At 41.4% G+C, this 24089-nt stretch overlaps 1 protein-coding gene across 1 annotated transcript in view; it reads left to right on the forward strand.

Moving 5' to 3' along the window:
• adamts9.L (ADAM metallopeptidase with thrombospondin type 1 motif 9 L homeolog) overlaps positions 1 to 24089 on the forward strand; it is a 185082-nt gene that overhangs the window by 115855 nt on the left and 45138 nt on the right. Inside the window, exon 29 of the mRNA XM_041590920.1 lies at positions 17424 to 17591. Within this exon, the coding sequence (XP_041446854.1) occupies positions 17424 to 17591 (168 nt within the window). The remainder of the gene's footprint in view (positions 1 to 17423; positions 17592 to 24089) is intronic.

Here is a 24089-nt window from a genome sequence, read left to right on the forward strand (position 1 = left end):
AACATTAATTCAGATTCTCCTTCCAAGTTAAATCCTATATAATAAACTCTTCCTTATCTGTAAACCTGAGACACAGACAGGCCTTAGTGAAAGTAAGAGGTTATAAAAAATAGCAGCAGGGGGAAAGAGAGCGAGAGAGAGGTGCAAACGCAGTCAGTTTGTCCCTTTAAACAGAGATTTAATTAAAAGGCATAAGACTTTATTTTTTTTTAATACAAATCCTCTTTATTGAACATGATTTTAGCTTTGTGGCAATGCTTCCTGCGTAATGACTCCCGGCAGTGAGTATGTAAATCTGTAGATCTCCTTGGGTGGGATCCTGTTAATCTAGAAGGGACCCTTAGGGCTCTTGTAACTGATTTCACTCGTGTGTATATGTATATATATTTATATATAATGAAATCAGCCGGAAAATTCATCCGCTTCTCACATTACAGAGTCAGCCCCTTCCTTTCTTGAGTAAACACACTGCTTGCACTTCATTATAACATTATGCTATTTAGTATCTGAGCCTGAGGCTCCGACGGAAGAGTTAACTGAATTATTGTATTTATGTAATAAAATGTATATATTTCCCTGCTAGTGATGTTTATTCATATATATATACATATATACATATATATATATATATATATATATATATATATATATATATATATATATATATATATATATATATATATATATATATATATATATATGCTCCTGCCATCATTTTTCTCAATTTTATTGGCTAATAATGTTAGTTGAAATGTAGCGATTTATGTACCCAGTACATAAATATGGCTCATTTAACATTAAACAAATAATAACAGGTCTTCAGAGTGGGAATTATGAAGCTCATTTACTACCAGCAGGTATAGATGTACTTGCACTCATTACAATGAGACATAAATCTGTTGTGTCACTGCCCCATTGTTATTGTGTTTGAGGCAAACACAGAACCTTGTGGTGTTTATACAAATGCCCTGTAGATGTCACTGTGCTCAAGATTTATACTGTGCATACTTTCTATACAGCTTGTGGTGTTAGAGTTGCTTACTGTTGTGTAATGGCTGCATGAGCCTGCTAATAAAACACTGTTATACTCTACTCATCATCGGCTACCAAAACAAAACAAGGCTCATGGAAGCCCTTATTTAAAACAACAAACAGCATCTAGCACCAGTAGGGGGCGCTGTGGAGTGGGTTATTATAGAGCTCCCACTTCAGTGTATACAATCGTTATTATTATATTTGTTATTATTATTATTATATTATTATTATGTATATAGCACCATCTCCTGCTGCAGCGTAAAGGGACACATACATGGAAATAAGCAGAAAAAGAAAGGAATATTCTACATCCTGGCATCATTTATGCTCCTATACTTTAATGAAACAATATGGCAGCTCCCATCTGTATGTACAAATACAAATATTTAAGCATCTGTTTTAAAGGAATTGTTCATCTTTGAGTTACGTTTTAGTCTGATGTAGAGAGAGATATTCTGAGACAATTTGCAATTGGTTTTCATTTTTATTATTTGTGGTTTTTGCGTTATTTAGCTTTATATTCAGCAGCTCTTCAATTGGCAATTTTAACAATCTAGTTGCTAGGGTCCTTATTACCATAGCGACCATGCATTGATTTAAATTGGAGTCTGGAATATGAATAGGAGAAAAATAAAGGCAAACTCAGAATAAAGGCAGGTTGGAGTAGAAAAATTTTATTGTGTCCTCAACCTTACGCATTTCGTGTTTACAAACACTCATAGGCCTATGACTAAATGTTTGTAAACAGGAAATGCTTAAGGCTTGGGACACAATAAACTTTCTCTACTATTTGAACAAGCTGCTTTTAGATTGCCTTTATTCTGAGTGCCTGCTCCATTGAAATTTTCGCCCGTGCTGAGGGCTCAGGGCGGTGCATCTGGGCCACTTCCGAAATGTGATGAGTGTTAAACTGTACTTTGTTTGGGGACCCCCATCCCAGTTTATCTTATGAAAAGGAGAAGCCTGAATAGAAAGATGAGTAATAAAAAGTAACAATAACAATACATCGATAGCCTTACAGAGCATTTGTTTTTTAGATGGGGTCAGCGACCCCTATTTGAAAGCTGGAAAGAGTCAGAAGAAATGGGCAAATAATTAAAAAACCATAAAAAGAAAATAATGAAGACCAGTTGAAAAGATGCTTAGAATTGGGCGGTCTATAACACAGTAAAAATGAACCACCCCTTAAAGATATTTATTAATATTTATTATTCTAAATATATACAGTGTGTTTCATGTGTATGTTTTCAGATGTTTATTAAATACAGGTTTTAATTAGCAATAGGCCACCCTTTAGTAAAGTAAATGGGCAAAAACATATACTGAGATGATTTGCAGGGGTAGATTATTATTATTATTATTAAATTGTAACATTGTAAATTGGGTTGAAAAAAGACACACGTCTATCAAGTTCAACATTTTAAGTCTATATAAAACCTTTCTAACTGCTAGTTATTATTATTATTATTATTGTTATTTCATTGTAACGTAAGTTGGGTTGAAAAAAGACACATGTCCATCAAGCTCAAACTTTTAAGTCTATTTAACTCCTTTCTAACTGCTAGTTATTATTATTATTATTATTATTATTATTATTATTATTATTATTATTAGAGCACCAACATATTATGCAGCACTGTAAAATAAATGGGTTTATACAAAGAACATAGAGAATGAAATGCATAGGGACCAGTAGCCGATTCAAAGATTAAATGAAGACCAACTGAAAAGTCACTTAGTAATGGCCATTCTATAACATACTAAAAGTTAACTCAAAAGTGAACCACCCCTTGTATAAATATGACAGTAATGTTGGACTTGTGACCGTCTGCATACAGCCAGATCAATCTGGAAACCTCCTGCCCATTTGTTTTGAGTTCTTCAGCAGAAGATCAGTGTTGTCCATCTTCACATGGTGCCCAATTGTTGAATTATGTGTGTGCAGAACCCGGGTAGATAAGGAAATAGCACAAGGGAGTTCTGGGAATAGTATTTAGGATCAGGTCTAGTAAAGGGACACCTCAGGCTTCAAAAAGGAAGAATAGGTAACAACCAGGCCCGGACTGGCAATCTGTGGGTTCTGGCAAATGCCAGAGGGGCTGCTATAAGGTGCCATAGAAAGTCACTATTTAGTGGGCTGGTGGGGGCTGTTTGGGCCTCTATGTGGGCTGTTTGGGCCTCTGTGTACCTGAAATGCCAGGGCCTATTTTAATTCTCAATCCGGACCTGGTAACAACCCATGAAGCACAGCACATTTCTAAGAGGTCCAGTAACCCATAGCAACAAGAATCCTTCATTATTATACCTGCTAGTCACTGCAACTTGGAAATGCAAACTGATTGGTTGCTAAGGGATACAAGGACCTGTGTTTGTGCATAGCCGAAGTAGTTGAGAATGTCCTTGGCTTCCAAACACTTGCCAGTCCATCTCAATTGCACCATCTAGTCAACATCAATACTGACCTAATTTGTGCATAGTGTCTATATATATATATATATATATATATATATATATATATATATATATATATATATATATATATATATATATATATATATATATATATATTGAGACCCCCTTCTGCTTTCCACTGCAATGTATGGAAAATATTAATGTCACTAATAAGGATCCTATGGTCTAAATGGCTTTGCTTCCCCTTTAATCAAGTAAGGAGCTCAATGATATTGCATTATGGTTGTGTAGATGTCGAGGTCAGTGATCTTTAATTCCAGGAAAGGCAAATACTTAAAAACAGCGTAGACACAGGACACACCGGCACAACATGGGTAAGTCTAGCAGGATTAACCTTGCTCGTTTATTGCGGATGCAACGTTTCGGGGCGTGACCCCTTTCTCAAGCAGGGGTCACGCCCCGAAACGTTGCATCCGCAATAAACGAGCAAGGTTAATCCTGCTAGACTTACCCATGTTGTGCCGGTGTCTCCTGTGTCTACGCTGTTTTTGAGGTTGTCCAATTCCTCTAACATCGAGCACCTGGGATTCGTTTGTCTCTGGACGGCCAGGGTGTGTGAGTGTAAGTTTTTCTGTTTTGCAAATACTTAAAAACACACACATTTTCCCATCGCTATCTACATCCAGTGTGAATGGTGAAAGCTGCCAGTCAAAGGCTGTGCAATGGAGTAGATATCATTATTTATGAACATGTCGCGGTTGGCTTATTTTTGGTGACATGAAGTCTTCCTAAATTGTCATCATTCTCTGCCTGTGGTTGTAAGGCGAACTTCCCCTTTAAGTGTAAATAAATGCAGGACTTTCTGACCCATTTCCCTATATTTTTATGGTATAATCTTATCTGAGGTGCGTGGGGTCAATAAAGTAGTATTGACTAAGAAATTCAGTGCAATACAGCGAGTGCCAGGGTCCTGTCTGTCCACTGTCTGGGGGTCACATGAGGAAAGGGGTAAATGTGTCCTGGGCCCAACACCCTGTGACAAAAGGGAACAAAGCCCAATAAAGCTTCATTGATTATTATCATTCAGTATTATCATCTTTTTGCACATTTCCCGTCTCCATCGCTGTTTATTGACCTACTTCTTGTGCAGTCTCTATCCAATCTCTTTCTATGGAGCCGCCATTAACAGGGTCGGATTTACATGGGCACCACTTGGCCCGCCGCTGTTCGTTGCCCCAGTCCCCTCCCCTTTATTCACACAAATTTTCATCATCAGGACTGGAGCAATGGGGATTGGTACACAGGAAATTTTAAAAATGATTGTATTTCCTGCACATCCCCAGTGTTTCTGAATGTGGGTGTGGTTGGGCAGCATGCCGCCCCCTTAAATTTTGCTGCCCTAGGCCAGGGCCTTTCCACAAATATGGGCCCGGCCATTAAAACTTTTAGTCCCAAGCTAAAGCAGTTTCATGCCGTATAGAACCCAGTGGCTGCCAGGGCTAGTCCTGCAGCGGGTACGAGTGCCCAAAAACTTGCGGTACCCTGCGGGTTACAGGTAGAATTTTCGGGAGTGGGTATAGATGCGGGTCGGCAGTTCTCCGGGTTTGCGGGTCGTGTCGCGGGTCTTTTCAATAGCGAGTTTTACTCCTTTTTTTCTGATCACGCCTACTTCTAATGATGGCACTTCCGGTTTACAATGACAGCACTTCCTGTTTCTTGATGGTCAGCGGGTTGCGGATAAAGTACTTGCGGGTTGAAGTGGGTAAGTATGCGGGTTCGGGTGCAGGTCGGGTTTAACAAATTGGTTCCGTGCAGGACTCTAGTGCAGGCTGCTTTGTGCATGGGGTGTCATTTTCATATTTAGCAGCACTTTATGCTCTGTTTGCCAAATTTGCCATTATGTTGGTATTGCTCTGATAAGCTACAGCAGTATTAACAATGTGGTGCACCAATGCCTGCCATAGACAGCTGATATAAGGGCTGTCCTACTCGTTGCATCAGATTGTGCATCAGATTGTGCATCAGCCCCAGTCAATACACAAAGGCCTACGGCAACAAAAATCAGATGTAGAGTGCTGGCCACTAGCCGGGAGAGGAGTGGTGGTAGCTGGGGAGTGAGAAGCAGTGGTGTAACTACCAGGAGGGTACAGTGGGGCGTGATCGCACCTGGGCTTGCACCCCTTGGGCCCAGTAATAAGACTTATTGTAGGTGGCACAGCTTGTGTGCACTTGTCCAGTGCAGCGCCGGATTCGCTGGGCGGGCGCCCCTAGGCCGTGCGCTCCGCAAAAGCGCCAGCGTGCGAGCGCCGGAGCACTGGGGAGCACAGGCTCCCCACAGACCGGCTGGGCAGCATGCCACCCCCAAAAATGTGCCGTCCTAGGCCCGGGCCTATGTGGCCTCGCCACAAATCCGGGTTAGTGAGGGGGGGATGCAAATAGAGTTGGGGGAGATAGAAAAGCAGGGGACAATGCACTCTGCATCCCAAGGGTGCAAAATATTTAAATCCACCTCCCAACTGACCTGTTTTTAGAGGGACAGTCCCTCTTTTGACAGCTCAACCCGCAGTCCATCGTTTGTACTGAAAAGTCACGTTTTCTCTGCACTCAACAGCCAGAAAAAGAAACAAAGTTTCTAACTTAATTGGCTTTTGGCAGAGAGCCCAGAACAGCCAGAGCAGCAGATAAGATACTTTTGTAACAATTTCGAGAAAAGTAAATAAGTAATTGTAACAATATAAGATAACAGGTCCCTTGGGAAAAGTTAGACTCACAGCTTAAAGGGCAATTCACCTTCATTAGCAAAACTGTAATAACTGGAAAAAAACACAGAAATAACCTGCCAAATTATGTAAAATGAACATGGTAATTAGGGGGTGTGGCTACAAAAATGTACGCGGTCAAAAAAATCAGCTGCCTTGTCTTACATTGTATCAACATTGTCTTAGACATCAGGGCAGAGAATAGAAAGGGACAGACAAACACTGCTTTCAATAGCAATATATATACAAATAACTTAAAAACCATGAGTGTATATTGCAAAGTTCCTTAGAATAATGTTTTCTTTTATTAGGCATATTTTTATTTTGGGGTCGACTTGCCCTTTAAAAGAAAGGATACAATTAAGTAAGCTTTATCAGAAAGGTCTATATAAATACACCAGTAAACCCTCAAAGTAATGCTGCTCTGAGTCCTCTGTCAAAAGAAACACCACATGTCTTTCCTTCTATTGTGTACTCATGGGCTTCTGTATCAGACTTCCTGTTTTCAGCTTAAACCTCCAGGGCTTGGGCTTGAGCATGCTCAGTTTGCTCCTTTCCCCCTCCCTCCTCTGCTGTAATCTGAGCTCAGAGCTATGAGTGAGCAGGGAGAGACTTGGGCAGGAAGTGATGTCACACCAAGCTAATATGGCAGCTGCTATCCTAAACAAACAAAGAGCTTCTAGAGCTGTTCCTCGGGTACGGTAAAGCATTCTGCAGAATAAATATAGTGTTATAGCTTGCACTATTGTGGCTAATCTATTGGCAATAAACTGCTTTGGTAGCTTTCCTTCTCCTTTCAACGACTTACCGTATCGCTCGGACTTTCTGCCTCCTTTGCAGTCTGACAGTGAGAGAAATGGTTATTTGTCTTATGAATAAGCTCCTGCTGTATGTGCTGAAATGTGGCCCCAAGGGGACCCGGTGTACAAGTGTTTCATGTTTTCCACATGTGTATCCTATTTATTTGATAGAGTGACGCTTTGAATGGGTACGACATTCTAATAAACACTTTTCTGTACGATTGGAAGGATTACATGTGATGGATGTTGGGCTCCTGTGTACAGTAGATCCACACCGTTTCAGAATACAAAAATCACTCCACTTACTTACCTCGTGGGTCCCCATTCCCACCTGTAGAGGAAAGTCTCGACCTTTCTTGCTACTTGTCAGGTCTTCATCCCATGACTTGTACTAATAAACCAACTCTATGGCACGTGCCACATAACATTGATAATGTTCCTACAACTGGGGCTCACGGCACGACTGATTGGTCAGAACCCTGCTTGTTTCCTAGTGTCCGTTGTATGAACTTAGTGCTTTCATTTTATATTGTTCTATATGTGAATTCAGAAGATGACTTTGTGCCATTCCCTTGCTACGTGCAGAAATTACAAAGGATATTATTTGCCCAGTAGTGCGGCATGATGATGATGATGATGATGATAGAGAATGCTGTTATTGGAGGATCATTACAGATAATGAATGGTGCATAAATTAAACAGTTCCCATGTGCAGTAATTCACTTGAAAGCTTTCCAGCACCGAGTAGGAATATTGGAAATTCCCTGCCAAACGAATAGCTGTTGGAGCGCATAACAATGGCTCTGTACCAATGCCAAGCTGCAAATCATACAGTAATACATTTATTTATTATAGAAAACACACAAAATACTGGATAAAGGGAAACCGCCATATATTTTGAAATCTGTTACACTTTAAGACGTGTTTTTAAGGCATGTTTATGAAACCAATTTGTGCTGTTTGTAACATGGCACCTGGGCATTCATTTGGTTTCACATAGGAAGTCAGTGAAAGGCTGGGCATTCTAGTTGGTGACAGAAACTGTCAGTTGGGTACACCTTGGAAGTCACCGAATGACTAGGCATTCTAGTTGGTGACATAAACTGGCAGTTGGTTACACCAGGGAAGTCAGTGAAAGGCTGAGCATTCTAGTTGGTGGCAGAAACTGTCAGTTGGGTACACCTTGGAAGTCACCGAATGACTAGGCATTCGAGTTGGTGACATAAACTATCAGTTGGTTACACCAGGGAAGTCAGTGAATGACTAGGCATTCTAGTTGGTGACATAAACTGTCAGTTGGTTACACCAGGGAAGTCAGTGAATGACTAGGCATTCTAGTTGGTGACATAAACTGTCAGTTGGTTACACCAGGGAAGTCAGTAAATGACTAGGCATTCTAGTTGACATAAACTGTCAGTTTGTTACACCAGGGAAGTCAGTAAATGAATAGGCATTCTAGTTGGTGACATAAACTGTCAGTGGGGTACACCTGGGAAGTCAGTAAATGACTAGACATTCTAGTTGGTGACATAAACTGTCAGCTGGGTACACCTGGGAAGTCAGTGGATGAAAAGACGTTCTACTTGGTGACATCAGATGTCAGTTGGGTATACCTTGAATGTCAGTGAATGACTAGGTTTTCTACTTGGTGACATTAAATGTCAGTTGAGTACACCAGGGAAGTCAGTGAATGACAAGGCATTCTAGTTGACATAAACTGTCAGTTTGGTACACCAGGGAAGTCAATAAATGACTAGGCATTCTAGTTGACATAAACTGTCAGTTGGGTACACCAGGGAAGTCAGTAAATGACTAGGCATTCTATTTGATATAAACTGTCAGTTGGGTACACCAGGGAAGTCAGTAAATGACTAGGCATTCTATTTGATATAAACTGTCAGTTGGGTACACCAGGGAAGTCAGTGAATGACTAGGTATTCTAGTTGGTGACATAAACTGTCAGTTGGGTACACCAGGAAAGTCAGTGAATGACTAGGTATTCTAGTTGGTGACATAAACTGTCAGTTGGGTACACCAGGAAAGTCAGTGAATGACTAGGTATTCTAGTTGACATAAACTGTCAGTTGGTACACCAGGGAAGTCAATAAATGACTAGGCATTCTAGTTGACATAAACTGTCAGTTGGGTACACCAGGGAAGTCAGTGAATGACTAGGCATTCTAGTTGACATAAACTGTCAGTTGGGTACACCAGGGAAGTCAATAAATGACTAGGCATTCTAGTTGACATAAACTGTCAGTTGGGTACACCAGGGAAGTCAGTGAATGACTAGGTATTCTAGTTGGTGACGCATTCTGTCAGTTTCTATTTTTTTCGTGGTGCAACTAAAGGTCTCACGCTACTGGATGAGAAATGAATAATAATATCTAAGCAACCACAGCTAAGACTGTGTGGTATGTTATTTGAGAAATGTTTTTCCTACGTCAATTTCTGGTTTTCCAGGTGAAGTTACCCATAACAACCAATAAGATTTTTGCTTTTTAAACATGTAACTAGTAAATGCTACCTACTGAGTAGTTGCTATAGATGGCTAGGCCTATTTCATTACATAACCCTGTATTTATAAATATATATATATTTCGCAGCTTATGGTCCTTCAGGTGTTATTTAGTTACTACTACAGCTAAAGGACTATAGGAGTCCAAAGTGCAATTTTGGCTGCAAATTGCCATCATTTTGGAGCAGTGGGCAGTGAGCACAGAACAAATCAGGCAATAAATGCACACACAGATCTATGTGGCTCATGGCTAATCAAATGTATTCAACTAGGAGTAGTTCCAATCAAAATGTTTGCTAATCTAAAGCCCACTCTTGCTGCCCAGACTACCCCCCTCCTCTGTAAAGCAGAGACAGCTCATTCACCCCTGTAGCCCTGACTTCATGCTTCAATATGTGTCAATAACTTCTGCTGAATCTCTGCTGACACCTTACAGGCAGTGTCTGACCTGTGTTTATAGTGTGTTTTACTGTCTGCGAGGAGGCGCTTGGCAGCAATTGCTCTGCCTGAGTTATTAACAGCCGACATGCCCGGCAGTAGGATTTCCAATCTGCGCTTATTGGGATTCTTCTTTGCCTTCACATAGGCAGGTACATAATTATTGCATTGTAACTGAGGCTGAGAAAAAAAGACACGTCCAGTTTTCTAAAGCATTAACTTCTCAACTGCAGAATCAAGCGTTCCCTGTATATATACATAGATTGAGGGGGTTATTTACTAAAATCTGAATATATCTCATATTTAAAAAAAAAAAAACACACAACCAAATTCCCATGCTTGATCTTAGCTTATTTATTAATAAAAAAAAAACTTGATTTAATTGGATACCGGAAAAACTCGATAAAATCTAGCAAGAACCCGAATTTTTCAGGCTTTTTACCGAATTGCTCGAATTTTGTGAGTTTTTGCAGAAAACCCCGAAAAAGTCTGATTTTCAGGCTAAACCCAGAGCAGACCACTAAAACTACAAATTGAGATTCAGGCATTTTGTAGCATCGGGGTATAATAAGTCTTGAAAAAATTTTCCAACTAAAAATTCAAGTTTTCTAGTGAAAAAAATAGAATTTTTTTAAGATTTTAACATTTGGATTTTAATAAATAACCCCCTAAATGTATGTTGGTGCAACTTCTTATAGCAGCATCTGGAACATTACTGGCTCATTACTTTATACTGAGGGACATTAGGTTGATGTTTTCTGTAACAGACTGGCACCCGGGGTATTTATTTTATCAGGTTTATGGTCTATGGTACAATGAACAGTTTGTTTTGACTAATGGGCATTTTCCCTCTGACTACAGGTATAGGACCTGTTATCCAGAATGCCTAGGACATGGGTTTTTCTGGAAAAGGGCTCAATCATTTAAACATTAATTAAACCCAATAGGATTGCTCTGCCTCTAATTAGGATTAATTATATCTTAGTTTGGATCAAGTACGAGCTACTGTTTTATTATTACAGAGAAATAATAATTTTTTTTAACTATTTGATTAAAATAGAGTCTATAGGTAATGGCCTTTCTGTAATTCGGAGCTTTCTGGAGAACGTTTTCAGGTAATGTATCCCGTACCATCCCTGTATCCCAAATGCACCATGGTGGTTGTGCTGTGATCATAACAGAAAGGAATAATAGTATAAATCACAATTATGAATAGATCACCAAGTTCATCGTGTGGTCCAGGTGCACAAGCCCCAGACCCTCAGCCGTGGGAAGTGGAAAACCGAATTCTATAGCAGGAAAAAGCAGGGCTATCTGGCACTCGGGGCCAAAAATCGGTTAAAAAAATAAATTTTATTGGTCAAAAATGTACATACATCTCCTACGGCCCTACGCGTTTCGTGCCACTAGGGCACTTAATCATGGGCTTCGCCCCTTGTGGTACGAAACGCGTGGGGCCCTAGGAGATGTATTTACATTTTTGAACAATAAAATCTATTTTTTTAACGGACGTTTTGGCCCTGTGGATTCCTCTGAGTGCCAGATAGCCCCACTTTTCCTGCTATACAATTCAGTTGGGCTGCGATGCCAATGACCACCAGTTGGGGAGGCAGTGGAGGCATTTTGCCCCTTTTTAAAGAGGTGGTTCACCTTTAACTAGATTTTAAGTATATTATATTGAATGACCTATTCTAAGAGGTTGGTCTTCATTATTCATTTTTTTCTAGTCTTTTCATCATTTGCCTTCTTCTTCTGATTCCTTCTAACACTCAAATAGGGGTCACTGACCCCATGCTCTGTAAGGCTACAAATTTGTTATTGCAACTTTTTATTACTCATATTGCTTGTCTGACTCTCCAGTAATTATATTCTCTTATTAAAATAAGTGCACGGTTGCTAGGGTACAGTGGTGTAACCATACCTCTCAACTGTCTCGTTTTTAGAGGGACAGTCCCTCGTTTGACAGTCCCTCTTTTGTACTGAAAAGTCCCATTTTTCTCTGCACTGAACAGTCAGAAAAAGAAACAAAGTTTCTAACTTAATTGGCTTTTGGCAGAGAGCCCAGAACAGCCACGTAGCAGATAACAATTTCGAGATAAGCAAACAAGTAATTGTAACAATATAAGATAACAGGTCCCTTGGGCAAAGTTAGACTCACAGCTTAAAGGGCAATTCACCTTCATTAGCAAAACTGTAATAACTGTAATAAAAAACAGAAATATGTTCAAACTTTCATAACCTGCCAAATTTTGTAAAATGTACATGGTAATTAGGGGGTGTGGCCATAAAAATGGGCGTGGTAAAAAAATTGCCGAACGGGGGCAGGGTCGGATTGGACGAGCGTGGGCCCATCCGGTTCCAAACCCCCAGGGCCCCTGTAGCGCACATGACACGCATGTGGGAATGCCGATGCACATGTGTGGACTCCGCACCTGCCTGCAGTTTAATTTTTTTATGGGGCCGGGGTCCACCAGGTTTTTTCCTGGTGTTCCGTTGGCCCAGTCCAACCCTGAACAGAGGGGCTTGGACTGTGGGGTTTGCTTGCTCTATAGCTAATAAAAAAAAACCCTTCTCCCCAACCGCTCTCTTACCGGCAAGGAAGGGGATGCAAGTCGGGCCAGGACGCAGGCGGAGTCAGTGTTGGACTGGCCCGGCGGGAAACCGGGAAAAACCCCGGTGAGCCCTGACCCTTACTGGGCCCCTGCTGGGCCAGACCCCTCTCCCGACCAGTTTGTTAAAACATAAAAGATTTCTTTAGGTTCCGTGCAGCGCCATTCAAATGGATTGCCGAGTGGCGCCTTTCAAGCAGGTAGGGGGTCGGGGGGGGGTCGGAGGGGGCCCTGGACAGTAATCCTGGTGTGCCCCAGGCCCCCCAGTCCGACCCTGGGCGGAGTCGGGATGGGAAGTAGGCAGGAGGATAGAATAGGAGTGTGCCGGGCCCCTCTTTTTTGCAGGGGTGCCCGGCACACTCTAGTTACGCCACTGGTAGGGTAATTTGGGCCCTAACAACCAGACTGCTGAAATAGCAAACTGGGGAGCTGCTGAATAAAAAGCTAAATAACTCAAAAACCTTGAAAAATAAAACAAATTGCAAATTGTCTCAGAATATCCCTCTCTATGTCATTCTAACAGTTAATTTAAAGGCGAACAACCCTTTTAACCAGTGGAAAATACGCCCGTGTCCCATAGTCCATGTAGAAAATCATATTCTCAGAGTGTCCCTGCCTCGCTCCCGGGTACAACGTGTAAAAGGCTGAAGTGTCATTCGCAGCGAGTAGTGATACCTTGTAAATTAGGCTTCAAAGTGAATGATGTTCTGTTAAAATGTTCTTATTGTTCTGGTGCTAAAGGCTGTGTGTGTGTGTGACTTATGCAATGCATCTCCCACCTCGTAAATTACCAGATTTACTCTTAGGTTAGTGCCTGTCTCCAGCATATGGCGAACACATGCGTAAATAGTCAGCGCTCCGTGCAACCGCAGCTTCGGATCTGGAATTCAAAAAAAGAGAATTTAATTGTTTATAAGAAAACATATTCTTGGAAAGGGAAATTCTTCTTATAATTCATTCTTTTCTCCTGTAGTCCAGGAAAATCATGTCACTGTTACAGAACTGAACCCATGTCCTGCCGTCAATGTAGATTCTTCGTATTTGCTTTAGTTTCCTCATTGTATATCTGTATTTGGCTAAGTGCTACTCTTTTGTCTCCTTTACACAGTCCAGTATGAGACTATACCTTGTGTGCCCAAAACATTCCTTCTCTGTATATTTGTATTTATTCATATAGGAGGAGGAGGTGCCATATTGATTCCCTTAGACAGTACAGTATGAGGGTATAGCTTATTGTGTGCCCAGAACATTCCTTCTCTGTATATTTGTATTTATACATATGGGAGGAGGGAGGTGCCATATTGATTTCCTTAGACAGTACAGTATGAGGGTATAGCTTATTGTGTGCCCAGAACATTCCTTCTCTGTATATTTGTATTTATACATATGGCAGGGAGGTGCCATATTGATTCCCTTAGACAGTACAGTATGAGGGTATAGCTTATTGTGTGCCCAGAACATTCCTTCTCTGTATATTTGTATTTTTACATGTGGGAGGAGGGAGGTGCCATATTGATTCCCTTAGACAGTACAGTATCAGAGTATAGCTTATTATGGGCCCAGAACATTCCTTCTCTGTATATTTGTATTTATACATATGGGAGGAGGGAAGTGACATATTGATTCCATTAGACAGTACAGTATGAGGGTATAGCTTATTGTGTGCCCAGAACATTCCTTCTCTGTATATTTGTATTTATACATATGGGAGGAGGAGGTGCCATATTGATTCCCTTAGACAGTACAGTATGAGGGTATAGCTTATTGTGTGCCCAGAACATTCCTTCTCTGTATATTTGTATTTATACATATGGGAGGAGGAGGTGCCATATTGATTCCCTTAGACAGTACAGTATGAGGGTATAGCTTATTGTGTGCCCAGAACATTCCTTCTCTGTATATTTTCATTATTACATATGCATTAATATATATGGGGTGCTAGAGTCTATTACTTCCTTGTAATGGATCTTTATTTTATATTTATGTGACTGACAGTTCTAAGCTCCTCCCTCTTCATGTCCCTCCTCCCCCGATCAGTGACAGGTTACTATAATTTTTGAAGGCCCTGTGATTGGCAGTGGAGAAAAAAAATGATAAAATAATTAGATGTGATTTCAGCAAATTCTAATTCTAATAATAATAATAATAAATACTGTTACTTTGCATTGATCCTTTTTATCATATGATGCTTATTCCAGTCCTGGAGCAACAGAGGGAAATACCTCTTTTTATTCTACACCACAATTGTGTTTTTCCATGTTGCCTGAAACATAAAATCTCCCGGAACCTCACGCATGTCCCAAACTGCAGCCGCAGAACGATAACAGATCAGATTTGATTTTAATTGTCTCTTGGCCGTCACTTGCCAATGTATTTAATGATTAGTCGGGCAGGCAGAAGCCCATTTAGCTATGACTGCTCCGACGTCTCTAATTAGATTTGATCTCCAGGAACAAAGTATTTGCCTATGAAATGATGCGGGTTAGTGACCATAGCAAATAACATTCCTCTAGCAATAAAGGCCCAGCAGTGAGTATCCACGTATGGGAAGACAAGGACAATCATGGAATTATCAGTTCTTTCCTCTTTGATGTTTTTTTTGCTACACAAAGGAGAAAGTATATTAATTAGAGCCTGACGCATTTCTACTATAGCAGTGATCCCCAACCAGTAGCTCGTGAGCAATATGTTGCTCTCCAACCCCTTGGATGTTGCTCCCAGTGGCCTCAAAGCAGGTGATTATTTTTTAATTCCAGACTTTTAGGCAAGTTTTGGTTGTATAAAAAACAGATGTCCTGCCAAACAGAGCCTCCTGTAGGTGAACAGTCCACATAGGGGCTACAAATAGCCAATCACAGCCCTTATTTGGCACCACCCAGGAACGTTTTCCCTGCTTGTGTTGCTCCCCAACTCTTTTTAAATCTGAATGTTGCCAACGGGTGAAAAAGGTTGGGGACCCCTGTACTATAAGATGATCCATTCCTGTATTTCTGCACTGGGACACCGAGGCTCATGTTGAAAATCTCTCCCCAGTGGAAATCTCTTTTGATTCTGAAATCTTTTAGAAGAACCTACCTGGGAATCAAAGTGGAGGGCAGAATGGTAGAAGGGGGTCAGATCTGAATATCTTCGCTGAACCTGCAGGGAAAGGTCAGGGTTGCCTTTAGTGATGCCAGGGACAAAACCAACTTTATTCATATAAAAGTAGGGATGCACCAAATCCAGGATTCAGTTCGGGATTCAGCCTTTTTCAGCAGGATTCAGATTTGACCGAACCCTTCTGTCCAGGCGAACAGAATCCTAATTTGCATATGCAAAACAAGGAAGTAAAAATTGTTTTCCCCTTCCTACCCCTAATTAGCATATGCAACTTAGGGTCCGGGTTTGGTATTCGGCCGAATCTTTTTGCTAAGGATTCAGGGGTTCGGCTGAATCCAAAATAGCGGTGCATCCCTATATAAAATATTATTGTCAAAACTGCGGTCTTGCAGGTGACCACAGCTAAAAAATTGTAAAATACTGATGTAACTCATCTCCTTCTTGCCCTACTGGATAATCTTTTCCCTCAAACAAAAATTGGGTAATACTGATACCATCTTGCCCCGCTGTCTTCATCTTGCCCTAATGGGGTTGTTCATCTTTAAATTAACATTTAGGGGGTTATTTACTAAAGTCCGAATGCCGAAAAATTGGTTTATTTTTAGTATAAAATCAGAATTTAAAAAAAAACACAATTTTTTCTGAATTTATTATGCCCCGAGGATGGAAAAAGTCAGAATCCAAAAATCTAGCATCCCATAGCTGCCAAGGTTGCATATAATTTATTGGAAGATGTCCCAAAGATAAAGATTTTGATCTGTGCTGAGTTTCATGCAATAAACCAAAGTTTTTGGGGTTTTTGGGCAAAAAAATTCCGAAAAATCATACAATTCATATTGTTTCTGATTTTTTCCTGCAAACAGAATTTTTGGGAAATGTATTAATAAATAAGCCGAAAAGGCCTGTGCGGATTTGGTCCGAGTTTCCTTTTCAGAAAATATTGAGATAAATTTGGACTTTGATAAATAACCCCCTTAGTATAATGTAGAGAGTGATATATTAACACAATTTGTGATTGGTTTTCATTTTTTATTATTTGTGGTTTTTGAGTTATTTAGCTTTTTATTCAGCAGCTCTCCAGTTTGCAATTTCAGCAGTCTGGTTGCTAGTAGGGATGCATCGAATCATCCACTATTTGGGATTCGGCTGGATCCCCGAATCTTTTTGTGAAAAATTCAGCTGAATACCGATCCGAACCCTAATTTGCATATGCAAATTAGAGGTAGGAAAGGAAAAAGTGGGGAAACATTATTTTACTTCCTTGTTTTCTGGCAAAAAATCACGTGTTCCCTTCCCGCTCCTAATTTACATACAGTGTCGGACTGGCCCGGCGGGACACCGGAAAAAACACGATGGGCCCCGACCCTCATGGGCCCATGCCGGGCCAGTCCCATTCTTCCGAGCGGCTCGGCGTGTCACGGTAGGGGAGCGGGGGGTGGAGGGGGCCCTGGGCCCTGGGACAGCAGTCCCGGTGGGCCACGACCCACCCAGTCCAACCCTATTTACATATGCAAATTAGGATTCGGATTTGGTTCGACTAAGCACAAGTATTCGGCCGAAACCGAATCCTGCTGAAAAAGGCGGATTCCCGAACCAAATCCTGGATTCAGTGCATCCCTAGTTGCTAGGATCCAAATTCCCCTAGCAACCATGCATTAATTTGAATAAGAAACTGGAATATGAATAGGAGAGGCCTGAATAGCTATCGATGGTGCATAATATTAAGAAGCAATGGTTGTGCTGTGTGTTGCAGTGTTCAGTTTCCTGCGGACGTGGTGTGAAGACAAGATCGGTGTATTGTGCGACGAAAGAAGGAGTGACCATAGGGCCGGAAAACTGTAAGCACTTGGCAAAGCCAAACATGCAGAAGAAGTGCCGAGGTGGGAGGTGCCCGAAATGGAAAGCTGAAAATTGGGGAAAGGTACGTCAGGTTCCACTGCATCATTTTTATTTAAATTAAACTAAATACAAATTATTCGGGGTTTTTTTTGTTAAAAGAACCTGTTGAGTTCTCTCTCTCTCTCTCTCTCTCTCTCTCTCTCTCTCTCTCTCTCTCTCTCTCTCTCTCTCTCTCTCTCTCTCTCTCTCTCTCTCTCTCTCTCTCTCTCTCTCTCTCTCTCTCTCTCTCTCTCTCTCTCTCTCTCTCTCTCTCTCTCTCTCTCTCTCTCTCTCTCTCTCTCTCTCTCTCTCTCTCTATATATATATATATATATATATAAAATAATACACAAGAGTCACAAATATCCTGTAAATTATATCCTTATAAATGGTGCTTAATGATGTCATCGGTTATAATCAGAGCTTAGTGATGTCATTTCAGTCACATGACTCACTGAAACTTGTGTATTATAATAAATAAAGTACCCTCTGTTGCAAAATATGAAGATATTAGAGGTTACCTTGGAGTTCCATGACCTGTATAAATGGTCTATGTATCAATATACAATGGTCATGAAACTCCTCTGTAACTTATAAAATCCTTATATTTTACAAGAGGGGAAACTTTATTCACTATATATATCTTGATTGAAGCTGGACTTTATTTTACTGTGTGTATTTGTATTTTATATATTTAATACTATACATTGTACCAATATATTCATAGGCAGTATTTACTTTAAATGCCATTTAAAAAGAATGTTTTTAAAAGCAAGAAATCAAAGAAATGTGTTATTTCCAGCCTACCTCCATTAAATGCAATAAGTCTGTACCTAATGCAAACTGTATGAATGTATAGCGAGCAGCTGGGGAAAAGCTTCCTCCTGCTAATAGGGACCCCTACTGTGAATTGAGGCTCAAAAGGAGGCCAGGTTATAGGATTGACTTGACCTGTCTAAATGGCTGTGACAGCTGAGCTTTCCATTTCCGTTACCCAAGGCTTTATGCTGTCACTTTAATATCCGTCTATAATGGCATCAGCAGCTAAAAGAATGATGAGTGAGAGAAACCTCAATAATTTACCATACATTTACCTCTTGCTTGAGCAGGTTGCCCAGGAACTCCGAAATCAGCAATGGGGATAATAGTGTCTGGGAAGGGAGTGTGACTGTGGGATAGCAGGTATAGTAGGGAGAGATGGTACCTATAGTAACAGTGGGATAATAGTCTCTGGGAAGGGAGTGTGACTGTGGGATAGCAGGTATAGTAGGGAGGGATGGTGCCTATAGTAACAGTGGATAATAGTCTCTGGGAAGGGAGTGTGACTGTGGGATAGCAGGTATAGTAGGGAGAGATGGTGCCTATAGTAACAGTGGATAATAGTCTCTGGGAAGGGAGTGTGACTGTGGGATAGCAGGTATAGTAGGGAGAGATGGTGTCTATAGTAACAGTGGATAATAGTCTCTGGGAAGGGAGTGTGACTGTGGGATAGCAGGTATAGTAGGGAGAGATGGTGCCTATAGTAACAGTGGATAATAGTCTCTGGGAAGGGAGTGTGACCGTGGGATAGCAGGTATAGTAGGGAGAGATGGTGCCTATAGTAACAGTGGATAATAGTCTCTGGGAAGGGAGTGTGACTGTGGGATAGCAGGTATAGTAGGGAGAGATGGTGCCTATAGTAACAGTGGATAATAGTCTCTGGGAAGGGAGTGTGACTGTGGGATAGCAGGTATAGTAGGGAGAGATGGTGCCTATAGTAACAGTGGATAATAGTCTCTGGGAAGGGAGTGTGACCGTGGGATAGCAGGTATAGTAGGGAGAGATGGTGCCTATAGTAACAGTGGATAATAGTCTCTGGGAAGGGAGTGTGACTGTGGGATAGCAGGTATAGTACGGAGAGATGGTGCCTATAGTAACAGTGGGATAATAGTCTCTGGGAAGGGAATGTGACTGTTGGATAGCAGGTATAGTAGGGAGAGATGGTGCCTATAGTAACAGTGGGATAATAGTCTCTGGGAAGGGAGTGTGACTGTGGGATAGCAGGTATAGTAGGGAGAGATGGTGCCTATAGTAACAGTGGGATAATAGTCTCTGGGAAGGGAGTGTGACTGTGGGATAGCAGGTATAGTAGGGAGAGATGGTGCCTATAGTAACAGTGGATAATAGTCTCTGGGAAGGGAGTGTGACTGTGGGATAGCAGGTATAGTAGGGAGAGATGGTGCCTATAGTAACAGTGGGATAATAGTCTCTGGGAAGGGAGTGTGACTGTGGGATAGCAGGTATAGTAGGGAGAGATGGTGCCTATAGTAACAGTGGGATAATAGTCTCTGGGAAGGGAGTGTGACTGTGGGATAGCAGGTATAGTAGGGAGAGATGGTGCCTATAGTAACAGTGGATAATAGTCTCTGGGAAGGGAGTGTGACTGTGGGATAGCAGGTATAGTAGGGAGAGATGGTGCCTATAGTAACAGTGGGATAATAGTCTCTGGGAAGGGAGTGTGACTGTGGGATAGCAGGTATAGTAGGGAGAGATGGTGCCTATAGTAACAGTGGATAATAGTCTCTGGGAAGGGAGTGTGACTGTGGGATAGCAGGTATAGTAGGGAGAGATGGTGCCTATAGTAACAGTGGATAATAGTCTCTGGGAAGGGAGTGTGACTGTGGGATAGCAGGTATAGTAGGGAGAGATGGTGCCTATAGTAACAGTGGGATAACTGCTACTGACTGCGGCGTTACAGACAGGGCCTATCTGGATTGGAATAACACTGAATCGTAAACTATGATCTTAGTTTGCTTCCTTTCCACGTGTTCTAGGGACATATAATATGCTGCTAGTTCCCTAACATGAAACTCTCCCTCAGATCTCAGCCTTTAGCCCGCAGAGCTAACAATCAGATTATATGAGCCAATGTGATCTCTATTAAACTGCACTTTATTAAACAGCCCCTATTTTTTCATGATAGGGGCCCTTTAAGTAACTCGAGTGTACCTCTGGATTGTATTAAATAGAACTTCCTCACGTATCCCAGTAGTATTTCTTCAGATTTCTCATTGGTTCCCCAGAAAAGCCTTGAACACTAGTTATGATAAGGCTCATGAACTGACAGTAGAAATAATCATTACTCTGCAAGCCCAACATACAGGCAATTGATAAGGACCAACATGTTTGCAACTGTCAGATTCCCAGAAGGTGACAGTTTGCTTTGGACCTGTCAGTTATTCTACACATGATTTCTCATGTCATTACGCAGCGGAATTCCATTCTGTTGCAGTTTAAAGCAGGATACATTGTAGACTTTTGTTTTTCCGAGCGTGTTACACATCATTTATTCTTCTTCCAGTGATTTATGGGGCCGGGAGATACTCTATAGGTTGTACAATAATAACTGTTAGTGCCTCGCAGGATGGAAAAAACCTGCCGATGGATTCAGCCTTAGGGGCTAACATCACAAATATTACACATACAGAGATAGTGCACATTCCTTGGTGTCACTGTGTGAATAAAATCAGATCTTTCTGATCTCACATTGATGGGCTTCCAGGAGAATTAAAGGGGAAATAAACACAGAGAGTAAGAGTAAAGCCTTAAATTTACTTAAAAGTGACCTTGTGGCTACGATTCTTAGAATATTAAGAGCAGTTATGTGGGCACATAACAGGACAGTCCATTATGCTCTCTTGAAGGCCAAATCTAGTGCTACCAATCCCTATTTCTGTAGGGAAATGAGAGAGAGCAGACAGTAACCCTTCCAACACTTTCCTCATGTCTCTCTCTCTATGGGGCAAATTCACTAAGATTCGCAGTTGCGTCCACTTCGCCACTCTTCGCCAGGCGTATTTTCGCCAGCGCTTAATTTGCATACAGCGCCAAATTGAAGTTACAATGGAGGTATATGTAGCATCACTACACAAGCCTGGGAAACCTTCAAAACATCACATAAAATTTTTATTTTGCCCTACACATGTGCCCACTGTATAGTTAAGGTGCCATGAGTTAGGAAATGTAGGGGGGAAGGAGGGGAGCCCCAAAAAATTTTTTCAATCTTTTTCAGCCTATCACCCATAAAAAAAGAAAAAATGCCAGCGTTTTTTGGGACTTTGAAAAAATTTCAACTTTTTTTGAAGCAATCCCTATCTACTCTATTGCACTTTGCCTGGTCTGAGGGGGCGAAGGAAGTCTGGCGTAAAAGGTAGCGTTCAGAAAAATGCGCACGTCGTTGAATTTGCGTAATTACGTCCGTTGCGCAAATTCGCCAGGCGTAAGGGTGCGAAGTAACACTAGCGAATTTACGCCAGCGTCCGTTAGTGAATCGACGAATTGACGAAATTGTGCTACGCTAGCGAATTAACACTAGCGTTAGGCGCTTCGTCCTTTAGTGAATTTGCCCCTATATATTAGGTACCTATCTAGTGCTACCAATCCCTATTTCTGTAGGGAAATGAGAGAGAGCAGACAGTAACCCTTCCAACACTTTCCTCTTGTCTCTATATATTAGGTACCTATCTAGTGTTACCAATCCCTATTTCTGTAGGGAAATGAGAGAGAGCAGACAGTAACCCTTCCAACACTTTCCTCTTGTCTCTATATATTAGGTACCTATCTAGTACTACCAATCCCTATTTCTGTAGGGAAATGAGAGAGAGCAGACAGTAACCCTTCCAACACTTTCCTCTTGTCTCTATATATTAGGTACCTATCTAGTACTACCAATCCCTATTTCTGTAGGGAAATGAGAGAGAGCAGACAGTAACCCTTCCAACACTTTCCTCTTGTCTCTATATATTAGGTACCTATCTAGTGTTACCAATCCCTATTTCTGTAGGGAAATGAGAGAGAGCAGACAGTAACCCTTCCAACACTTTCCTCTTGTCTCTATATATTAGGTACCTATCTAGTGTTACCAATCACTATTTCTGTAGGGAAATGAGAGCAGAGCAGACAGTAACCCTTCCAACACTTCCCCTTGTCTCTCTATATATGATGCATTTTTCTAACCCCAGTTACACTGCCAAATATAGGAAAATCCACTCTTTGGGATATTTGCCAGATCTGGGAGCTGCTTGTGGTGTCCCACCCCTTACTTTTTCCCTTCTGATTCGGAACGGTAGAGAGGAGGAAGTAGAAGAGAATGAAGATTTAACTATAAAACTCACGCCATGTTGGCAGTACTAGGCTAAATGATTATTGCTCCAAATTCAGAGAAAACCCACCTATTAAGCATCCTCGAATTCTGGATAAGGGGTCCCATAATTGATTGTATGGCTGCATCCCCCCCCACTAGTAGCCCTATTTGGACCTCCAATGAACATCTGTGGAGTAATGCAATATAATCCATATATAAATTATTTACAGGTAATGGTTTTGTAGCAGAACTGCCCCCCCTCCCCATTCACTTCTTTTACCCCCTGCATAGAAAAGGCGAGCCATAAAGCTTGCAACAGATCTGCCTTCCTCACGGTTTTAACCCTTTGTGTCCCAGAGGTTTATTTATAAATCATTCTCCCCCCCAATAAGGAGATAAGGTTGTCTGCAAAAAGAACACTTAAGAGTTTGTTAACCCTTCCTCCGAGGCTGCAGCACCATAATTATAGGCAGTAAAGATGATAAGAAGCGCCCGGCATTGGCAGGAATGTCAGTGATTTTTCTCCCAGGAGGAGCCGGGAAGTGTCCCTTGATACAAACCAAATGTTCCTGTGTGAATGTGATGTGTATTCTCCCGACAAAAGACTGGCACAGCCGTGTGGCACAGCAATGATAACAGTCTGAAAACACACTGACTAGACACAGAAATCACTAATCTGCCTGCCCAGTCTCTATAATCCTCTAATCCAAATGCTAAAGAACCCCGAGTTCAGATCAGTATTTACTTATAGTGTGTCCAGAGTGTTTTATTGGAGTGGGGTGCTCAGAGCCTCCCAAAATAGCATTTAGAAAGGCTCAGTCTGAAGATAAGGGAGTGAGTGCTGCTCTGGGTACCCCTGTGACTGTTACCCCAATGTTTCTATATATCTGTAACCTTGTTATGAGCTAAGGGGGCCCAGTCTGAAGGCCAGTTAGGGGGAGATTTGGGGTGAGTGCTTATTTGTACCCTGGGTACCCCTGGAACTATAGTAGGGTGACTGTTACCCCAATGTTTCTATATATCTGTAACCTTGTTATGAGCTAAGGGGGCCCAGCCTGAAGGTCAGTTAGGGGGAGATTTGGGGTGAGTACTTATTTGTACCCTGGGTACCCCTGGAACTATAGTAGGGTGACTGTTACCCCAATGTTTCTATATATCTGTAACCTTGTTATGAGCTAAGGGAGCCCAGCCTGAAGGTCAGTTAGGGCGAGATTTGGGGTGAGTGATTATTTGCTGTAAGTCGAAGTAAGCTTGCAGCTGATATACAATGAAGGGCTGCAGACCATGGCAAATAATTTTAGAAATGACAAAATAAGTTCCCTTGTTATATTTTCAAAAGATCAGATTCTGAGATCAATAAGCATAGATGTTTCATTGTAAAACGAGAGTTCACCAGTATCTGAGAGAAGCTAAATACTA

Source organism: Xenopus laevis, chromosome 4L (genome assembly GCF_017654675.1).
Source record: "Xenopus laevis strain J_2021 chromosome 4L, Xenopus_laevis_v10.1, whole genome shotgun sequence".
NCBI lineage: Eukaryota > Metazoa > Chordata > Amphibia > Anura > Pipidae > Xenopus > Xenopus laevis.